Raw genomic sequence first — 18,374 nt, forward strand, 5'->3', positions numbered from 1 at the left:
GGAGACCAGGGGACCATTAGATGGGAGTGGACTGCAGTGGAAGTCCTTTTCAGGCTGGAGGCAGGAGTGCTGGGGATGACTGTGACAACAGAGCAAGGGGAGGAAGCTGGTGCATGAGCAGTGGTGAACGTGGAGAGTTGGGAGGGGAGTTGGCCATGTTATGGAAGGCGAAGAACGTAAGGAAGGGTATCCTCTTGATGCCGTATGTAGTTGAGAGTCTTTTCAGGAGCTGAGGAAGGAGAGCAGTTGGCTGAAACAGACTTTCAGGGAAATGGACTTAGAGGATGGATTGAAGGAGGGGACGCTCAGGGGCAGGGCTCAGAGGCTGGGACTTCGGCCAATTCATTCAGTCACTGAGCGATACTGTGCCCAGAGGTTGAGAGAGGAGACTCCGGAGCCGGGCTGCCTGGGTCTGATCCTGGCTGTCCACTTAAAAGCTCTTTGACTCTCAGCAAGGAGGCTCCCCTCTGTGGCCAGATTCTTCATCTGTACAGCAGCACCTATTTAACCCAGGGTTAAGTGAGGAGTCAACAAGTTACCGCAGAAATGCAGATGTGGGCTGATGAGGGCTTGGATGAGACTGGTAGCAGGGGAGAGAAGGAAAGAGCCAAACAATTTCAACAGACTCATGGCAGATGGGATACAAGGGACGGGGCTCGGGCAGAATCCTTTCTGTGCTGGAATCATACTCAGACATGGGAAGATTAGAAAGGGGATCCAATATAGGCTGTTTTTTTGTTTTGTTTTCTTATGAATATGGTATTTATTTGTCCTCTTTCTGTCAAACCCTGAGCCAACCACTTTCCCTGGGCTGCCCGGGGAATATGGGAAAAGGAACACACAGGGCAAATGAGACACAGGAGAAAGACCTACGGGGAGGTGAAGAAGGTTCCATCACATGGTGAAGGGAGTGAGAAAGGCCACCATCAGGCAAAGGAGACCCATGGCCACCGAGTGGGCAGAGCCCAGAATGGTGTAGGAGAAGAGCTGTTGCTTCAGAGAGGGGTTCCTGGCATAATCAAAATGAGACTCCTGAACACAGCCCCAATTCTAGCCCCACAGCCAGCCACTCCTACCATGACGGCCCCAGCCCTGATGCACCTGACTGCTGTGTCCATGTCCCTTGTAATGGCACTGGTTCAGAAGCCGGGTCTGGGAATAAGGGAGTTCGGGGGTCAGGGGGCTGCCAAGCTGCTGAGACTCTCATCTGTCAGCGTCTCTGGTGGTTTTAGCACCGCCGCAGACAGTGGTCGGCTCAACAGCTGAGAGGTGCTCTTGACCAAGAAGGGGGTAGAGAGGAACTTTGCACAGGTGCACAATTTCGGGGGATGAAGGGCTGTGGCAGGAGAGCTGCCCCCAGTGCAGAGAGGACAGAGAGGGGCACGGGGAGGGCTAGGATAGTTTTCTTATTGGGGCTCATGAGGAAGATGAAAATTCCAGTTGGGCAAAAGATAAGTCAGTGGCTGAATTAGAGAAATAAAAAGTCTTTTGCAACTATTCCTAAAAGTCACGTACATGTAAAAAGTTCTTAGTCCTGGAATGGGTCCTTAACTATCTAACCACATGTCTACCTGATTTTCCGGGGCATTTCCTCTTTTTAATCTGTAAATTTCAGTTTTGAAATATTTCAAGCATTGGGAAAAATATAGAGAATAACATAACCTGCTTGTGATTATTCAAGGAGTAGAGTGGGTGTTCTGAAAAGGTTATCATTTGATGCTTCTTCAAACGAATTTCTTCATGTGTCCATTCACTCAACAAATATTTGTAGGATGCATATTAAATGCTAACAACTTCTAGACCCTCTTGAGATATAACTGAACAAAATAGACAAAGATCTCTGTTTACATTCCAGTAGAGGAGACAGACGGTAAAAAAATAAAATAAAATAAAAAAATAAATCGATCACATAGTACGCTAGAAGGTAAAAAATGCCATCAAGAAAGAAAGAAAGAGGGACGCCTGGGTGGCTCAGTGGTTTAGGCCTCTGCCTTCGGCTCAGATCATGATCTCAGGGTCCTGGGATTGAGCCCCGCATCGGGCTCTCTGCTCAGCGGGGAGCCTGCCTCCTCCTCTCTCTGTGCCTGCCTCTCTGCCTACTCGTGATTTCTGTCCGTGAAATAAATAGATAAAATCTTAAAAAAAAAAAAATAGAAAGAAAGAAAGAGAAAGAAAGGAAGGAAGGAACGTAAGAAAAGAAAGAAAAAAGAAAGAGAGAGAGGAAGGAAGGAAGGAAGGAGGAAGGAAAGGAAGGAAGGAAGAAAGAAAGAAAGAGAGAGAAAGAAAGAAGATAAAATGAGCAAAGTAAGGAATATCCAAGTCGGGGAGTCAGGGAGCACGGGGTGGCAGCCGTCATCAATCAAGGCACTCTTCATTTAGAAGGTAAGATTGGAGCAAAGACTTGAAGGAGTGGCGGGAGTTAAGAAAATTGGATGGTAATTCTATTTTTAATTTTTTTGAGGAGCCTCCAGGCTGGTTGCCACAGTAGCTGCACCAACTCACATTCCCACCAACAGCACACGAAGGTTCCCTTTTCTCCACATCCTCAATAATACTTATTATTTCTTATCTTTTTGATAACAGCCATCCTGACGGATGTGATGTGGTATCTGGAGTTTTGATCTGTAGTTTTGATCACTTCCCTGATGGTCAGTGATGTTGAGAGCCTCTTTTCATGTGTCTCTGGAAAAATGCCTATTAGATCCTCTGCAGGTTTTTAAATCAGATTATGTGTGTGTGGAGGGGGTTGGTGTCAAGTGATACAAGTTCTTTATACATTTTGAGTATGAACCCCTTATCCAATATATGATTTATAAATATGTTCTCCCATTCAGTAGGTTGCCTTTTTATTTTGTTGGTGGTTTCCTTTGCCATGCAAAAGCTTTTTAGTTTGGGGGCTCCTGGGTGGCTCAGTGGGTTAAGCCGCTGCCTTCGGCTCAGGTCATGATCTCAGGGTCCTGGGATCGAGTCCCGCGTCGGGCTCTCTGCTTGGCAGGGAGCCTGCTTCCCTCCCTCTCTCTGCCTGCCTCTCTGTCTACTTGTGATCTCTCTCTGTCAAATAAATAAAATCTTAAAAAAAAAAAAGCTTTTTAGTTTGATGTAGTTTTCTTTTACCATTTTTGGGTCCTTTCCTGATGATCCAGTAATTTCACTTCTGAGTATTTACCTGAAGAAAACAAAACCACTGATTTGAAGAGATATATGCACCCCTATATTTACTGCAGCTTTATTTATAATAACCAAGATAAGGAAACAGTCCAATTGTCTACTGTGGTGACTGGATACCCAGACTGGATATCCACTGTGTATCCAGATGACTGGATAAAGAAGCTGTGAGATAGATATATATAGATATCTATCTATCTATATATATCTATCTCAGCCATGAGAAAGAATGAAATCTTGCTGTTCACCCACATGGGTGGACCTAGAGGTTATTATGTTAAGTGAAATAAGTCAGACAGAAAAGACAAATATCATATGATTTCACTTACAGGTAGACTCTAAAACACAAAGCAAATGAACAAACCAAAACAGAAACAGACTCAGAAATACAGAGAACAAACTAGTAGTTGCCAGAAGAGAGAGAGGTAGGGGCACAGGCAAAATGGGTGAAGGGGATTATGAGTTACAAAGTTTCAGTTATAAAATAAGTAACTCACAGGGATGAAAGGTTCAGCACAGGGAGTACAGTCAGTAATACTGTCATAACACTGCATGGTGACAGGCGGTAACTACACTTACTGTGGTGAACATTACATAATGTATGTAATTGTGGAATCACTATGTTGAATACCTGAAATGAATATAATATTTTATGTTGACTATACTTCAATTTAAAAAATATTTAAAAAAGAGAAGATTGACACCTGGAGAGGAGAGGGGTCTAGCTGAGACAAAAGCAAAGAAACTGCGGGGAGAGCAGGCCCAGCGTGCCTCAGGAGCAGTGAGGAGGGCAGTGTGGGTGTGTGACATGAGCAAGGACATGTTGGACAAAAATGAGGGACAATGGGAGGTCAGTTCACAGAGAGTTTTATAGGCTAGTGTGAGGCATTCTGCTATAACTGTCAATGAAATGGGGAGTCTTTGTGGGATTTGGAAACAAGGAGCAACATGATCCAATTTAGGTTTTCCATTAATTATTCTGGCTGCTGTGCCAAAAAGAGACCATAGGGAGTTTAGGGTAGAAGTGGGAAGAAGTCAGCAGGCTGTTGGTATAATCCAGATAAATGATGGTGGCTTAGACCATGGTAGTAACAGAAGGGTAGGAAAAGCAGTAAGATTGTGTGTATGTGTGTGTGTGTGTGTGTGTGTGTGTGTGTGAGAGAGAGAGAGAGAGAAAGAGAGAGAGAGGAAAAGAGAGAGTTTTAAACCATGGTGAAATATACATAACATAAAATTTACCATTTTAATTATCTGTAAGTGTATAGTCCAGTGGCATTAAGTACTTCTGAATTATCATACAACCATCCCCACTGTCCATCTCCAGACCATTTTCATTCCAAACTGAAACTCTTGAATACATTTTGAAGGCAGAATTAACATGCTTTCATACAGGTTGGACTGGGGTGTGAGAGAAAGAGAAGAGTCAAAGACAACTCCAAGATCATTGACCTGAACCACTGGAAAAATGGTATCTCTACTGATGAAATGGAGAGGATGGTTAGAGCAAATCTGGGGAGGAAGGAAGAGAAGGAGTTCAGATTTCTTCATGTGAACTGGAGGTGTCCACTAGACACCCGAGTGGAGAATTTGAGACTGCATTTGGGTATGCAAATCTGGAATGCACTGGAACTGGATAGAGGTATATATTTGGATGTTATCGTGTCATTGGCAGATAGATTGTTTTTAAGAAAAAGGAATGAGATAATCAAAGGAGTAAGTGAGAAAGAGAAGAGATCAAAAGCTTTGGAGCAGACTATTTAACCCCAGGCTGAGAGGGTGGGGAGGAAGAGAAGTAGCAAAGGAGACCAAGAAGAAAGACAACCAAGAGAAGAGTGTTGAATGCTGCTGAGAGGTCAAGTAAGACGAGGACATCTAGTTAACCATGGGTTAAGGAGTGCGTAGGTCACCGGAGACCCTAGCAGGAGCAATTTGGGGGAAGTAGTAGGGACAAAAGCTTGACTGGAATGGGTTAAGAGAAAACGAGAGATGAACTGGAAGCAACAAGAAAAGATGAATCATTTCTAGATTTTACTCTAAATGGGGAGCAAAACTGATCAAGGAAATTATATCAAGAGTAGTTTCTTTTGCTTTTAGTGGGGAAAGTAGCAGCATAGTTGTATGATAATGACAATGATCCAGTGGAGAGGGGAATGGTGATACAAGAGAGGGAAGAAGTATTTTTAACATTTTAAATTTGAATAACTCTACGTGAGGCCACAGCATTTTTGTCACATTCTAAACCATAGACTGACCCACTTCATTCATTTGTGTAACCTACATTTGACTTTGCATCTCTTGGCCTGGATAGATACAGATCTATATGGGGCTCTAAAACTACACTGGAGTCAATTGGCAAGAATGTAAACTCAGCCCAGTCCTGCTAAAGTAGACAGAGCCCCTAAGTGCTAATGCACCCTCTTTCTCAGAGTGTTTTGACCATTTATTCATGCAGATACTACCAGAAAATTGACAGAAGCTGTTGAAATCCTGAAACTTAATAATACACAATATAATGCAGATTTTGCGGGCTCAGTAATTTTATTTTAGTGTCCAGAAATCAACCTTGGCATGGTCCTTGGAAAATGGGTCATTTCTGGGTGCAGGCAAAAGATGAGAGAAAATTATTAAGTCAAGGGTGAGTGATAAAGCAGCAATGGGAGGAAAGATGAGTCTTTGCTGGGCTTAGACTGGAACTATGTCTCCATAGTGGAATGAGACATTTACCACTGGACCAATGTTTCTGTAGCCCAAAGACTGAATATGATAATGTACAAGTCAGAGACAGGCAAATAACTAATGTATGAACTTAGGTTTGGGAGGTCAAATTCTGTGAAAGGAAAGGGAGCTGATATAGCCTTATTACTGTTTGAGTACCTTTTTTCTTATCTACGCTATACCCCCTAGAAGGATGATCCATAGGGATCAAATATGGTGGCCAGCCTCCATGATGGCTAAGTGAGCCCAGCCTCTTGGTATTCATTCTTCTCCACCTTGCACTCCATCCTGGAAACATAATCTGTAGGGGTTGGATCAACATGCTTCCAGTCCTGGCTTCTGGTTGGATTACACTAATGGGGAGTCCTGGGAAGAAGTTATGGTGAGGTTGCCTTGAGTTGGTTGTGTCTCTCAACAGCAGATCATTGCTCCTATCAAAGAGATTTTGGCTCTACTTATCTCTCTCTCACTTTCCTGGTCCTTTTGGACCTAGGGATGGTGTCACTTCTAGTACTGCTGGACCCAGTTTCCCTTACCTCCATCCACACCTTTGTAATTAGTCCCTTCATGTGTGAACACTTTAAAAATTGTTCTAATTTAAATATGTCATGTTTCATATTGGAAACCTGACTAATACAGTAATTGGTATCAGAAGTGGCTCCAGGAAACAGTCAAAACTGGATCTGAGATTTATCTGGTCATATATTTAGAGGTCCAAGGAAGCCTTATTGCTGGGGGAAATAACTCAATTATAATTATTCAAATGATCATTCTTGGCAGCCTGGAATGAAGGGCAAAATGCTAGCTTATGGAACTCCTATAAAGTCTCAAGATGGAAATCATAGCACAATCCCCTAGAATTAGATGTGATGCCTCGACACTGTGCTGATAATTATTTTTAACTTGAAAAGTAGCTGCTGGCTTGCTACTGGTGAAGACCGAATGGTCAGCCATGGATCATGAAATATTTATGTGATTCAAACCACCTTTCTTAAATTGAGTGTTATCTGATTCAATGAACCGTAAAATTAGGCACGAATAGCAGTACTCCATCATAATATGGAAGCCGTATATTTGAAAGTAGGCCCCAGGAGATCCAGAAGGCTCAAGATAGCTTCAGGAGCAGGTGACTTATATTCACTAGTACCTGCTCTTTCTGCTTTCCTTCAACTCACACAAGAGGCCTCAGGAGGAGTTCCTCAACAAGTCTCATGTATAGATAGATCTGAATCCTGAGTACAGATGAATGGGAAATAAACAGCCATCGTGCTATAGCCACATTCAGAGGTCTCCAGAAAGATGGTGCTGAAATGAAATCCTCCCAGAACTTCAAAAAGTTTGTTTATACTTCATTAGGAAGATAATCTGAGATATTGACCTACGATAACTAATGGGTGATGGCAAAAAAAAAAAAAAAAAAAAAAAGTTGGTTTGCTAGTTGGGAACATGGAAGGTACAAGGTCAGGAGATTTGTAACAAGGTCTGGGGAGAGAATTATGGCTGAAACTCTTGGAATGGGGACAGAATGGAAAGATAAAATCAGAGGTCTACAAGATGATACATTCCATTAGCCTGTTTTCAGTTTTGTTTGTGCTTCTTCAATGGTTCTCTGAATACTCTTAACCATGGTGTTCCATGATTCAGAAGCAGCTGGCTTATAGGACAGAGGAATGGCCAGCTAAAAGCGCAGTTACTACTATGACGTCTGGGAAATAACATCTTGCAATGTTGGAGTGGTATCCTATAGGATGCAGTGAATGTCTTAAACCAGCAACAAGTGTAGAGCCAGGATGCATGAGTCGGGGAACTAAGGAGAGGTGTTTGGAGTGGCCCCTCTCACCATCTCATCTAATAACCCACTGCAATATTGTTGTTCGTTTTATCTGTGACCTTGGGGTTGGTGGGTTTGGAGAAGCATCCCTGTCTTAGAGAATACCAGAAGTTGAGACCCCCCTCTGGCCATTTTGAGATTCCTTGTATCACTGAATTGATTGACACAGAAAGGGATCAGTGTAGCTGGGATGAGTATCCTGATTATCAGGATGAAACAGGATTAGTTCTTCATAGAGTGGACAAAGAGTGTTGGCAGAGGCAAAGGGGAACATGGACCAGATGGTGACAGAAGGCATCTGCGATCATTAGCTTAGGACTCAGGACAGCTGTAGATGGGGGATTGTAGCAACTCTGTTAATATGTTACTCTTCTTTTCTCCTTATTTCCTTCCCTGCCTTACTTAAAGTATCTTGATGTTTAACGTACTATGTTTCAGGTGGAAATATGACTGCACTGACATCACCTGGTGATAACATGATGGTCGATGAAACTCCATTGCCTCCCCTGTTTTGGGGGCACAGAGTGGAGGCTGAGGGTAGACTGCACTGGGGGTCTTCTGTTTGTACCCTGCTTCCATTTTCCTGGGACTTGAGAGATGATGTCTAATTTAATCTTCTCAACAACCCTATACCAATAGTAGGTCTTCTCGATTACCCTCTTCCCATATACCTGGGACTGTTCTAGGTTCTTCCCAGGAATTGGTTCAATTAGTCCTCCCAGTAGTCTTGCATGTTAAGTATCTAATTATTCCCATTTTACAGACAAGGAAACTTAAGTGCAGAGCAGTTCAGTAAGTTCCCCAGATTAACCTCTGCCTCGTAAGGCTTCTCAAAGGGGTTAGGTATGATTATCCTGTTTTGGCAGATAGGAAAACGAAGACTTAGAGAAGCGAAGGGACTCATCGCACATATAGTCACCCACACAGCGAGGATTCAAACTCAAGTCTGTCTAACCTCAGAACTCATGTCCAACATACTCTTTGCTTCCTTAATTCTTCATTGTCAGGTGTCACGATGAGAAAGAGTTGACTGGGAAATCCAGGTTCTACGAACATAAAATATTAAGTAATAAAATATTAAAAAATATTTTTAGAAGAAATGTGATGGACCCAATTCAAAATCTGTGCTAACGCATTTCCTAGGAGAACATTGCTTTTGGAATTCTATTCTTTTGTACATTTATTAGCTGACATTAGCCCCGATCAAGGTAAAATAGAATACAGTGGTCATTGTCATTCACAGACTGAGGAAATGCATAAACCAGACCTGGGGAGAAGAGCCTGAGAAGGGAAACCACACTGGTCAGGGTGCCAGTAACTTCTTTTTGCTTTTGAGACAGTTTCTCACCTTCCACCAGTAAAGGAGGGCAGAGTCAAGACCTAGCATATGTTTCATCATTCCTATCACTCCCTGGGAATTTCCCTCGGGAAATTTCCTCCTTTGGACTAGCACCACCGACCTCATCTAGCCAATATCATGGACTTACGGCTCTCCCACAATGATCTGCTTTTCAGATAATACCATCCAGTCGATTTTCTGTTGCTGTTGCTGCTGTTCCTTGCAGAAGCGGTGAGTCTACTTCTGAGGGCAACTTCTTGGAATTCATTCATTTCGTTTCTTTATCGTCTGCTGCGTCTGTGGCTCTTTGTATCTGCTGTTCCCTTTGTCTGGGAAACCCTTCCCCCGCTTCCTCCCTGCTGAGTGCCCAGCGATCTAAAGGCATAAGTCAAATTTCAGGTTTTCAACCATCTGTCCTGGATGGATCCCTTGGACATTAATTGCTCCTTCCATTGCATTCTCATAGCATGTGGCTTGTTCTGTATTTGGTATTTATTTTGTGTATGCTTTTTGCTTTCTGTGTTCTGCTCAATAATTTTTACCCTTTAAGTGCAAGAATCCTGTCTTGTTTATTTGAATACCTCCCACCCCCAATGATCAGAGTCTCTCGCACTTTGATGCCCAGCAAACGATTGTACAGAATAAATGCAAGGTACCGTGAAAATAGTAACGGCTAGCATTTAACGGGAGTGTCCTCTATGTAGGACTGTGCTAAAGGATTTGCATTTATTAGCTCAAGTAACTCTCAAAAACACCTACGGCCTTTCTAATCTCCATCTGACAGATGGGGGAATTGAGGTTTCACCAGCTCTGGTCTGGGAGTGGGACATAACGTTTCTTCAATTTTATTCCATAAAACCCCATATGCTCTTAGCACCTCTAGCTCCTCAGTAAGGAAAATGCAGTTCTGGGAGGTGGTAACTTGCCTGTGGGAAGTCTTTTGAGTAAGAAGGAAGTTGGAAAGAGACCTGGAGCTTCCTCCTCGTTTCATGAATATCTGGTGAATGCTTGGATAACCTGAATTCAGGTCATTGTTGGTAACATGGTTGTTTTTCAATCTCAGACAAGTCAGAACACAAATAAGCCTGAGCAAAGATGAAGAATTTCCAGAAAAATATACACGGCATCGCAGGCCATGGTTCAGGGAATTACCGAGCAAGAAGCGAGTGAGTATCATCTTGATGAGGGGGAGGGAACAGAGGAAGCAGGCATTTTTAGGGACTAAGCTCCTTGAGGTACTGTTTGCGGCCACACGCAGAATCTCATGTCATGCTCGGTGCGTGACGAGGGCTTCATAAACACCCAGTGAATGAATTCCTTAGAAGAGAGCAAAAGAAAAAAAAAAAAAAAAAGGCCAGTTAAATTAGCCTACTCTGCTATGTTTCGGCAGAACTTGAAACCAGACAGGGAATGGGGAAAAATGTATTCTGCCATTTTTGAAAGCAGGAGTAATTTTCAGTTCACTGTTGGAGGAAACAGTGTTCTTAAGAAGTGTGATAAGCCCAAACACAGCTCATAGCGTGTGAAAGGGAAGGGCTGTTTGTCATTTTTCAAGAGAGAAAAACCCATAAAACAAAGTGAAACTATTGGGGGGGAATTAAATTTTAAGAATGTGGCTTTAAAAAACATGCAGGGGCACCTGGTTGGCTCAGTCCGTGGAGCATGCCACGCTTTATCTCACGGTCATGAGTTCGAGCCCCGTGTTGAGCATAGAACTATTTTAAAAAAGAAAAGAAAAACATCCGCTGCAATGCTGGCAAGAGAATTTGTGATCTTGACAGCTTACCAAATGATGAGTGGGTTGCTAGATTCAAAGGTTGTTTTATGGTCATTTCCTATATTTATCCCACTCTGGTTTTTGCTTTGGTGAAGCCAGAGGGGAGAATTGGGGCAGCAGAGAAATATTTTCTATCTCTATTCTTTTTTAGTGCAGGTGACTAAAACAATAATACAACAAATCACTCCTTGGTTTTTACAGTACAACAGAGACCATGGGCAACCATCGAAACGTAAGCCACTGCCTCCCCTCCCACCATCTGAGGTTACCGAAGAGAAGATCCAAGTAAAGGCACTGTATGATTTCCTGCCCAGAGAGCCGTGTGATTTAGCATTGAAGAGATCAGAGGAATACCTCATACTGGAGAAGTATAACCCTCACTGGTGGAAGGCAAGAGACTGTTTAGGGTAGGAACCATGCCACGGTCCTCATCGAATTCCTCCTCATTTATCCTCTGAAGACTTCTGAAGCAGAAAATCTGCGCTGTGGCTCTTTTTCTCTGGGTTTAGAATTCTTCCTTCTGCATGAGCAGAACCTGTCCCCACACGTTCTATCTGTATGAGAGAGCATGACAGCCCTGCGATTTCAGGCAGAGTCACAGAACTGCAAACACCTGGCTTCACGTTCCCATGCCCGTCCCCATGCCCGTCCCCATGCCGTCACTTACTACTGTATGTCCTTTTGCCAGTCACTTACCTTGTCTGAGTTTCCCTCCCTCCCTCCCTCCATTCCTTCCTCCCTCCCTCCCTTCCTTCCTTCCTTCCTTTATTGAGATATAATTGACATATGACATTATATTGGTTTCAGGTGTACAATGTAATAATTTGAGATATATATATATATATATATATATACATATATATGTGTGTGTGCATATATATATATATAAATGAATGATCACAACAATATGTGTAGTTAATATCCATCACTCCAAATAGTCACCAAAATTTTTTTTCTTGCGATGAAAACTTTTATGATTGACTCCCTTAGCAATTCTCAAATACGCAACATAGTATGATTGACTAGAATTGCTATGTGGTACATTACATTCCCATGACTTCTTTATTTTATAATTGAAGCTTTCTACCTTTTGGCCTCCTTTACCTATTTCATCCACCCTCTACTCCCTGCCTCTGAGCTTGTTTTTTTTTTTTTAATTAAAAAATTTTTTAGATTCCATATATAATTGAGATCATACAGTATTTGCCTTTCTTATCTGACTTATTCCACTTAGCATAATGCCTTTGAGATCCACCATGTTGTTGCAAAAATTAAGACTTTCTCCTGTTTTATGACTAATTTTCTGTTGTTTATATATATATATATGTCTTTGTGTCATCCATCCATCCATCAATGGACACTTACGTTGTTTCCATATCTTGACTATTACAAACAATGTTGCAATGATCAGGAGAGGTACACACATCTTTTTGAGTTAGTGTTTTCATTTTCTTGAGATAAATAGCAGAAGAATCACTGTATTGTATGGTCATTCTATTGTGAATGCGCTTTTGTTTCTTTATTTGTAAAATATGGGAATAATGATTTCTACCAGATAGGCTTTTTTCCTGATTTACACTTTCTTTGAGTATTTGAATTCTTTTTTTCTGTTAAGCTCTAAGAGAGGAACAGAAACAGTATCTCGCTCATTTTCCCATTTCTGCAATGACTAGCTTTGGAAGTAAACATTGCAGTACTTGCTGAATTAAATTGGTAGGAAGAAAAGACCTTGGGGTGCAAACGGACGTCACTGTGTCGAGGGCAACAGGTTGTTAATACCAGGCTAGAGTCCGAGGTAGACGCTCTGAGGGGGATCTGGGCTGCCTGGGGGAGAATGCTGGCATTTGACTTCTATTCTTCGTGATGATTTGGAGATGATAAGTATCTAAGTATTAGAAGTAGCTGGATTACATACCTCTCTCTTTAATTATATTTTCCTGATGATTTAGCCCTCTTGCCAGATTTTAGTTTTGACTTAAACATGTGATGGACACTTTCTAGTGGGAAAGAGGTATGAGTAGGCTCAGGACCATGTAATTAGTCCTCCTGTGGGTTGACATTGGCATGACTCAGACTTTAAAAAAAGATGAATTAATTTTTCATTTCAAAGTTAATAAGTGAATATCGCTTTTTTTAATATGCCACCATGATAAACAATGCCTCCAGACCCAAGCACCAGTATTCACTTAGTGAGAACCTTCCAGAAAATTTTCATTGCACTTCCATGTACATACTAAAATATATATTCTTGTTTGCAGATTTAGTTCATCTAATTCTTATCAGGCTTAATGCACTGTTCTGCAACTTGCTTGGATTTCTCAATAATGTCATGGAGATCTTTTTGTGATTTTTAATTTCATATTTAATTGGTGAAGGTATAGTAAAAGAAAAACCCCTACCCTGCTGACAGATGTGTAAATTGGTATATTTTCCTTCAATAGCAATTTGCTCTGTCTAAGGGGAGATGCACATATTTGGTGACCCAGGGACTTCCCTGTTTGGTATGTCTTAGAGAAGTACTTTTTCCGGTGTACAAGGACACATGTTCATGTGTTTCTGAGTGACAATGTTATAATAAGGACATGGATAACCTAGCATGTCTATTTTATCTATTTTGCAGCAATTAAAAAAATTAAGTTGATATCTTTGCTGTTGCTGTGTTTATCATGTAGTCACTGTGATACCCCGATGACCTCGTCAGTGCTGCTTTTCCTCTTTGAAAAATCTGAGTGTTCCAAAACATCTTAAATTACTTCCATTGTAAGTCAGAATCTTAGTATTTATCATACAAGGATTTTGGCTGAATATGGAAGTGAAAAATCCTTTTTTTTTTCTTTCAGCAATTTAATCAGTAAGACGAGTTTGATTTCCCCCATGTCCTTGAGATTTTAAAAGGATTGCTGTCATGATGATGCCACAGATATGCCAAGCATTTTGATTTTTGCTTTGTCTTTTGTTGTAGGAATGAAGGCTTAATCCCAAGCAACTATGTGACCGAAAACAAAAGAAGCAATCTGGAAATATATGAGTAAGTCTCCTCGAAAATATGCCCTCGGGTTGATCTATGAAAATCAGGTACATTTGGGAGGCTTACGAGTATACAAGCTGGTTTTGATCTACAAAAGGAAAAGAAAGTAACACATTTGGCTGCTTTAGTTTGAGAGATCTTTGATCCTTATAATGGTTGATTCAGAAACTTCGTTTTCTTAAACTTCTTTTTGTTTTGTTTTGTATGACCGCTTTTTGGGGGTTTAACAGTGACTGCATGGAAACCAAACATGCATCTTGGTCTTGTTTTACTCTACGTCCTAAGTGGAAAAATAACTATTCCAAAAATAACCTTAGTTTTTTAATGAGTGGCAAATTGAACCTAACGCAGAGACACACAACTCTATTTTGGCTCATGTTTTGATACATTTTAGAAATAGCTGAAGATGAGAAGTAGGCTAATGCTGTAGGTTGGGGGGAATTTTTGGTGTGTTCACTAGGGTTCTACTCAGAAACCTATTTTGGGGGCACCTGGGTGGCTCAGTTGGTTAAGTGACTGCCTTTGGCTCAAGTCATGATCCTGGAGTCCCAGGATGGAGTCCTGCATTGGGCTCCCAGCTCCACTGGGAGTCTGCTTCTCCCTCTGACCTTCTCCCCTTTCATGCTCTCTCTTACTGTCTCTCTTTCAAATAAATAAATAAATAAAGTCTTAAAAAAAATTAAAACCATTTTTTTTTACAATATATAGATTTGGAAGGTGGAGATCTTAGCACTTTTCTAGCGCCCCATTCTGCAGATCAGAAACTCAGGTTGTGAGAGCAATTTATAAGCAGAGAGTGGCAAAGCTGGGAGTAGTCCTGGTCTTTTACAAATTCAGCTTTGCTTAAGTTTTAGCTCTTGACTGCCCTCCCCCAGTTTAGATACTCGCTTCACAATTAGCATATGCTTCCAGCCCCGGGGCGCATGTGGAGGGAGGTGATGTGGGTTGAGGCTTCTCAGAAAACCAGGCAGCAAATATAAATTGAATGAGAACCAACCCCTCCTTCCCAGCCCCTAGTTGCTTGTCTTGCTACTAATTTAAGCCCACCTGGAGGCCAGACTCAGCATCTCTCTCCCTAAAACAAATCCGATTCTAAAAGTATTGGCGGGGTGGTGGGGGTGGGGGTGGTGTGCATATGTGTGTGCCTGGATGGCTCAGTGGGTTAAGCCTCTGCCTTTGGCTCAGGTCACTATCCCAGCATCCTGGGATGGAGCCCCACATCAGGCTCTCTGCTCAGCCTTGAGCCTGCTTCCCCACCTGTCTCTACCTGCCTCTCTGCCTACTTGTGATCTCTGTCTGTCAAATAAATTAATAAGGGGGGGGGGCAGGAATAAGTGAGGGCTCACCCACTTGAGTGTCTGATTCTTGGTTTTGGCTCAAGTCCTGATCTAAAGGCCTGTGGGGTGGAGCCCCAAGTGGGAGTCTGCCTGAGGATTCTCTCCCTCTGCCCCTCCTCCCACTCGCATGTGCACACGCACGCCCATGCTCTTTCTCTCTCTACAATAAATCAATCTTTAAAAGCACTGGTGGGGCGCCTGGGTGGCTCAGTGGGTTAAGCCTCTGCCTTCAGCTCAGGTCATGATCTCAGGGTCCTGGGATCGAAGCCCGCATCGGGCTCCCTGCTCAGCGGAGAGCTTGCTTCCCGCTCTGTCTCTGCCTGCCTCTCTGCCTACTTGTGATCTGTCTGTCAAGTAAATAAGTAAAATCTTAAAAGAAAAAAAATTAGAAAAAAAATAAAAGCACTGGTGAATAATGTAGACTCTATTGGAGGGGACGAAGGGATGACTATAGGACACATGACACATCTGCGTGACTTTACCAGGCTTCTCTATGAGCTACTTCTGTTCTCTCTCCCATCTCTCTGCTTAGTACCATCACAGGTCACTTCTGTCTTCTCCGTCCTTCACTCAGTTTGTCACGCCCCCTCTCTTGACCTGAGTCGTTTAGTCCTGTCCTGAAAGTCTGGCCTCTACTCAGTAAGACAAAGACCCCAAGTGACTGAACACACTGTCCTAACACAGCAGTTTCACTACTATGTTCCCTCACTGCCAAGTACATACTCCCTGGAGGGCTCTCCACTGCCTCCATCTGGAGCTGCCCAATAGGTCTCTTTGAAGGTCAGGTCAGGGCAAGTTCTGTGTGAAAAATCTCCTTCTGAGAAAAATAAGACGTTTTTCCATAATGTAAACCCAGGTCAGACTTTCCAGGAGATTAAAGGAGATAGGTGTGAAAGTACGTAACACAGTGCCCCGTAGTGAGTGAATGGGTGTTCACCAACCAACAGTGTAACTTTCCTTCCTTTCATTATTAATTAAGTTGTTGACTGCTTCCTTAGTCTAGATGAGGGTTGGAGTTGACCCTTAACAGCTTGTTCATATTGTAAATACTGGGTAATTTGAATTAAACTACCCCAAACTTAGAATAATCTTCTCATTTTCTTGGCTTTGATTTATATCTTTAAAGATAATCTTCTTTAATTATCTAATTGTGAGAAGATTAACTTTAATTTGTTTCTTTTTAAAGGGGTTTATTAAAATATAGATATAATAATTATCAATATAAGTTGCTAAAATATATAAATATATCCACCACTTACTATGTGCCAAGCACCATTCTAATGACTGTAGAAATTATGGCCCCAGGTTGAAAACTGTAGGATGGGCTTAGAAATGAGAGAAATCTGGGTTCAAATCCTGACATCACCACTGGTTAGAGCTTGGGCTCTGGGCAAGATTCCCAAATACCTATAAACCTCTCAATGATATGAAAACTGGGAACTGTGATACCTGTCTTGTGTAAGACATAGACAATATTTGATACGTTCTAGAACTGTGAAGTTAACGGAAGGGCATTTTCCAGTTTGCCTGCTATTATAGAGGTGCCACATTTCCTAGTTACCTCAGCCCCTGAGTCACTCCATCTATTCAATCTTCATTTATTGTCCACGTACGACGTGCTGGGTGTTAGCTGTTCTGGCCCCTGGAGATACAACATGTAACACACAGAAGCACTCCCTGTTTTCGTGGAACTTACAGCTTCATGGGGAAATAGACATTAAACATTAACCTCAAATTCACAAACAAAATTTGAAATTTGAAATTGTGGTGTCATGGAGGAATAGTAGGGGACACTGGGAGAAATCAACAGGGAAGGCTAAAAGCTGAGGACGTTGGGATAGGGCAAACCCTCGGAGGAAGTGACTTGAGGTCAAGTCTACTTGAGGAAGTAGAAGGCATTCGGGAGGGACTGGGGGAAGGAGTGCTGTGTTAGTGGGATTTTGACATCTCAGGGGATCCTTTATACTTTGAAATATTTATGGATACTTTGGTTAAATTAATATCCAAATGATCAAGATTACAATGTGAAAACCTGATTTTCGGTAAGCCTTCAAATCTTGATACACTGTTTATAAATCTAAAAAATTAAGAACAGTCACCTTAATTCAAACCCAGCAAGCCGTGTCCTTAAACAATCAGTCCTACTTATAAGCTCAATTAATTTAATTTCCTGAAACATTTCACTTGCCTTAATAAACTTGAATGAATTCAATTTTCTGTTTAAGTATTTTACATGCCCGACAGGGACAAATTTACAATTTTAATAGCCCTTTGTAAGTCCATATAGGATCCTGGAAATCTAATAAATTAAACGTGTATGTGGTAAGCCAAATTCTTGTGACCATACAAATATTAAAAAAGTCAAATTCCCTTAAATTTCAAATTGTAAGTTTGAAATTATTTATGCATTTAAAAATCAGAGGCAAAAAATTATGTCAGATTCTCTTAAAATAATACTTTTATTTTTTTGAAAGACAGAGAGAGTGAGGAGAGAGAGAGCGAGAGAGCGAGCACAAGTGGGGGGAGGGGCACGAGGAGGGGGAGAAGCAGACTCCCCACTGAACAGGGAGTCCCCTGTGCATCTCCAACCCAGGACCCCGAGATCATGACCTGAGCTGAAGGCAGATGCTTAACCGACTGAGCCACTTAGGTGCCCCAATAATAGATAGTTTAAATATCAAACATATTGCTTATGCTGAAATTTACGGAAATATGAGTCTCATTTATTGCATTATCTCTATACTGAAAGCTTCATCTTCTCAGGGGTAGAAATGACTAAGAGAAGCAGATTTACCTTCTTAATTCTAACAGGTTTTCTAGGTTGAAAACTCAAGACCACAATACTGTTACTTATTGACTCGAAGACTGAGACAGGAAGACCCTAGGCTTACACGTATACAAGATGTTTGTACTTGGCAACAGTTGGACATGCTGGATGGTTTTCAGACGCCAGTAGATCCCCACTCCAAACCCTCTGTCCACATCATTCAGTATGAGTTTTATAATCAGTGTTGTCTAGGTACAAGGGTTGCAGCTTTACGTATTGAAAAAAAACAACAACCCACAAAAGTCTTCTTTCACTATCTGATTTAACCAGACGAAATTCTGAAACACCATGACCCCACCTCTCTTATATCCTATCCATCTATTCTTTTTTCTGCCTGTTGAAATTCTGCATTATT

At 41.8% G+C, this 18,374-nt stretch overlaps 1 protein-coding gene and 1 pseudogene across 2 annotated transcripts in view; one reads left to right on the plus strand and one right to left on the minus strand.

The window, feature by feature from the left end:
• Positions 1 to 18,374, plus strand: part of LOC111149052 (TXK tyrosine kinase) — a 60,745-nt gene that overhangs the window by 9,138 nt on the left and 33,233 nt on the right. The window contains exons 2-5 of one of the 2 annotated variants that reach the window (XM_022505953.1): positions 9,227 to 9,281; positions 10,114 to 10,216; positions 11,029 to 11,234; positions 13,790 to 13,855. In XM_022505953.1, the coding sequence (XP_022361661.1) occupies positions 9,227 to 9,281; positions 10,114 to 10,216; positions 11,029 to 11,234; positions 13,790 to 13,855 (430 nt within the window). Of the gene's footprint in view, positions 1 to 9,210; positions 9,282 to 10,113; positions 10,217 to 11,028; positions 11,235 to 13,789; positions 13,856 to 18,374 lie in introns of those variants that run through there. The other variant, XM_022505954.1, reaches the window with a different exon arrangement.
• Positions 895 to 1,588, minus strand: LOC111149163 (annotated as a pseudogene).

The sequence above is a fragment of the Enhydra lutris genome, unplaced genomic scaffold, assembly GCF_002288905.1.
Source record: "Enhydra lutris kenyoni isolate GAN:26980312 unplaced genomic scaffold, ASM228890v2 scaffoldscaffold21, whole genome shotgun sequence".
NCBI lineage: Eukaryota > Metazoa > Chordata > Mammalia > Carnivora > Mustelidae > Enhydra > Enhydra lutris.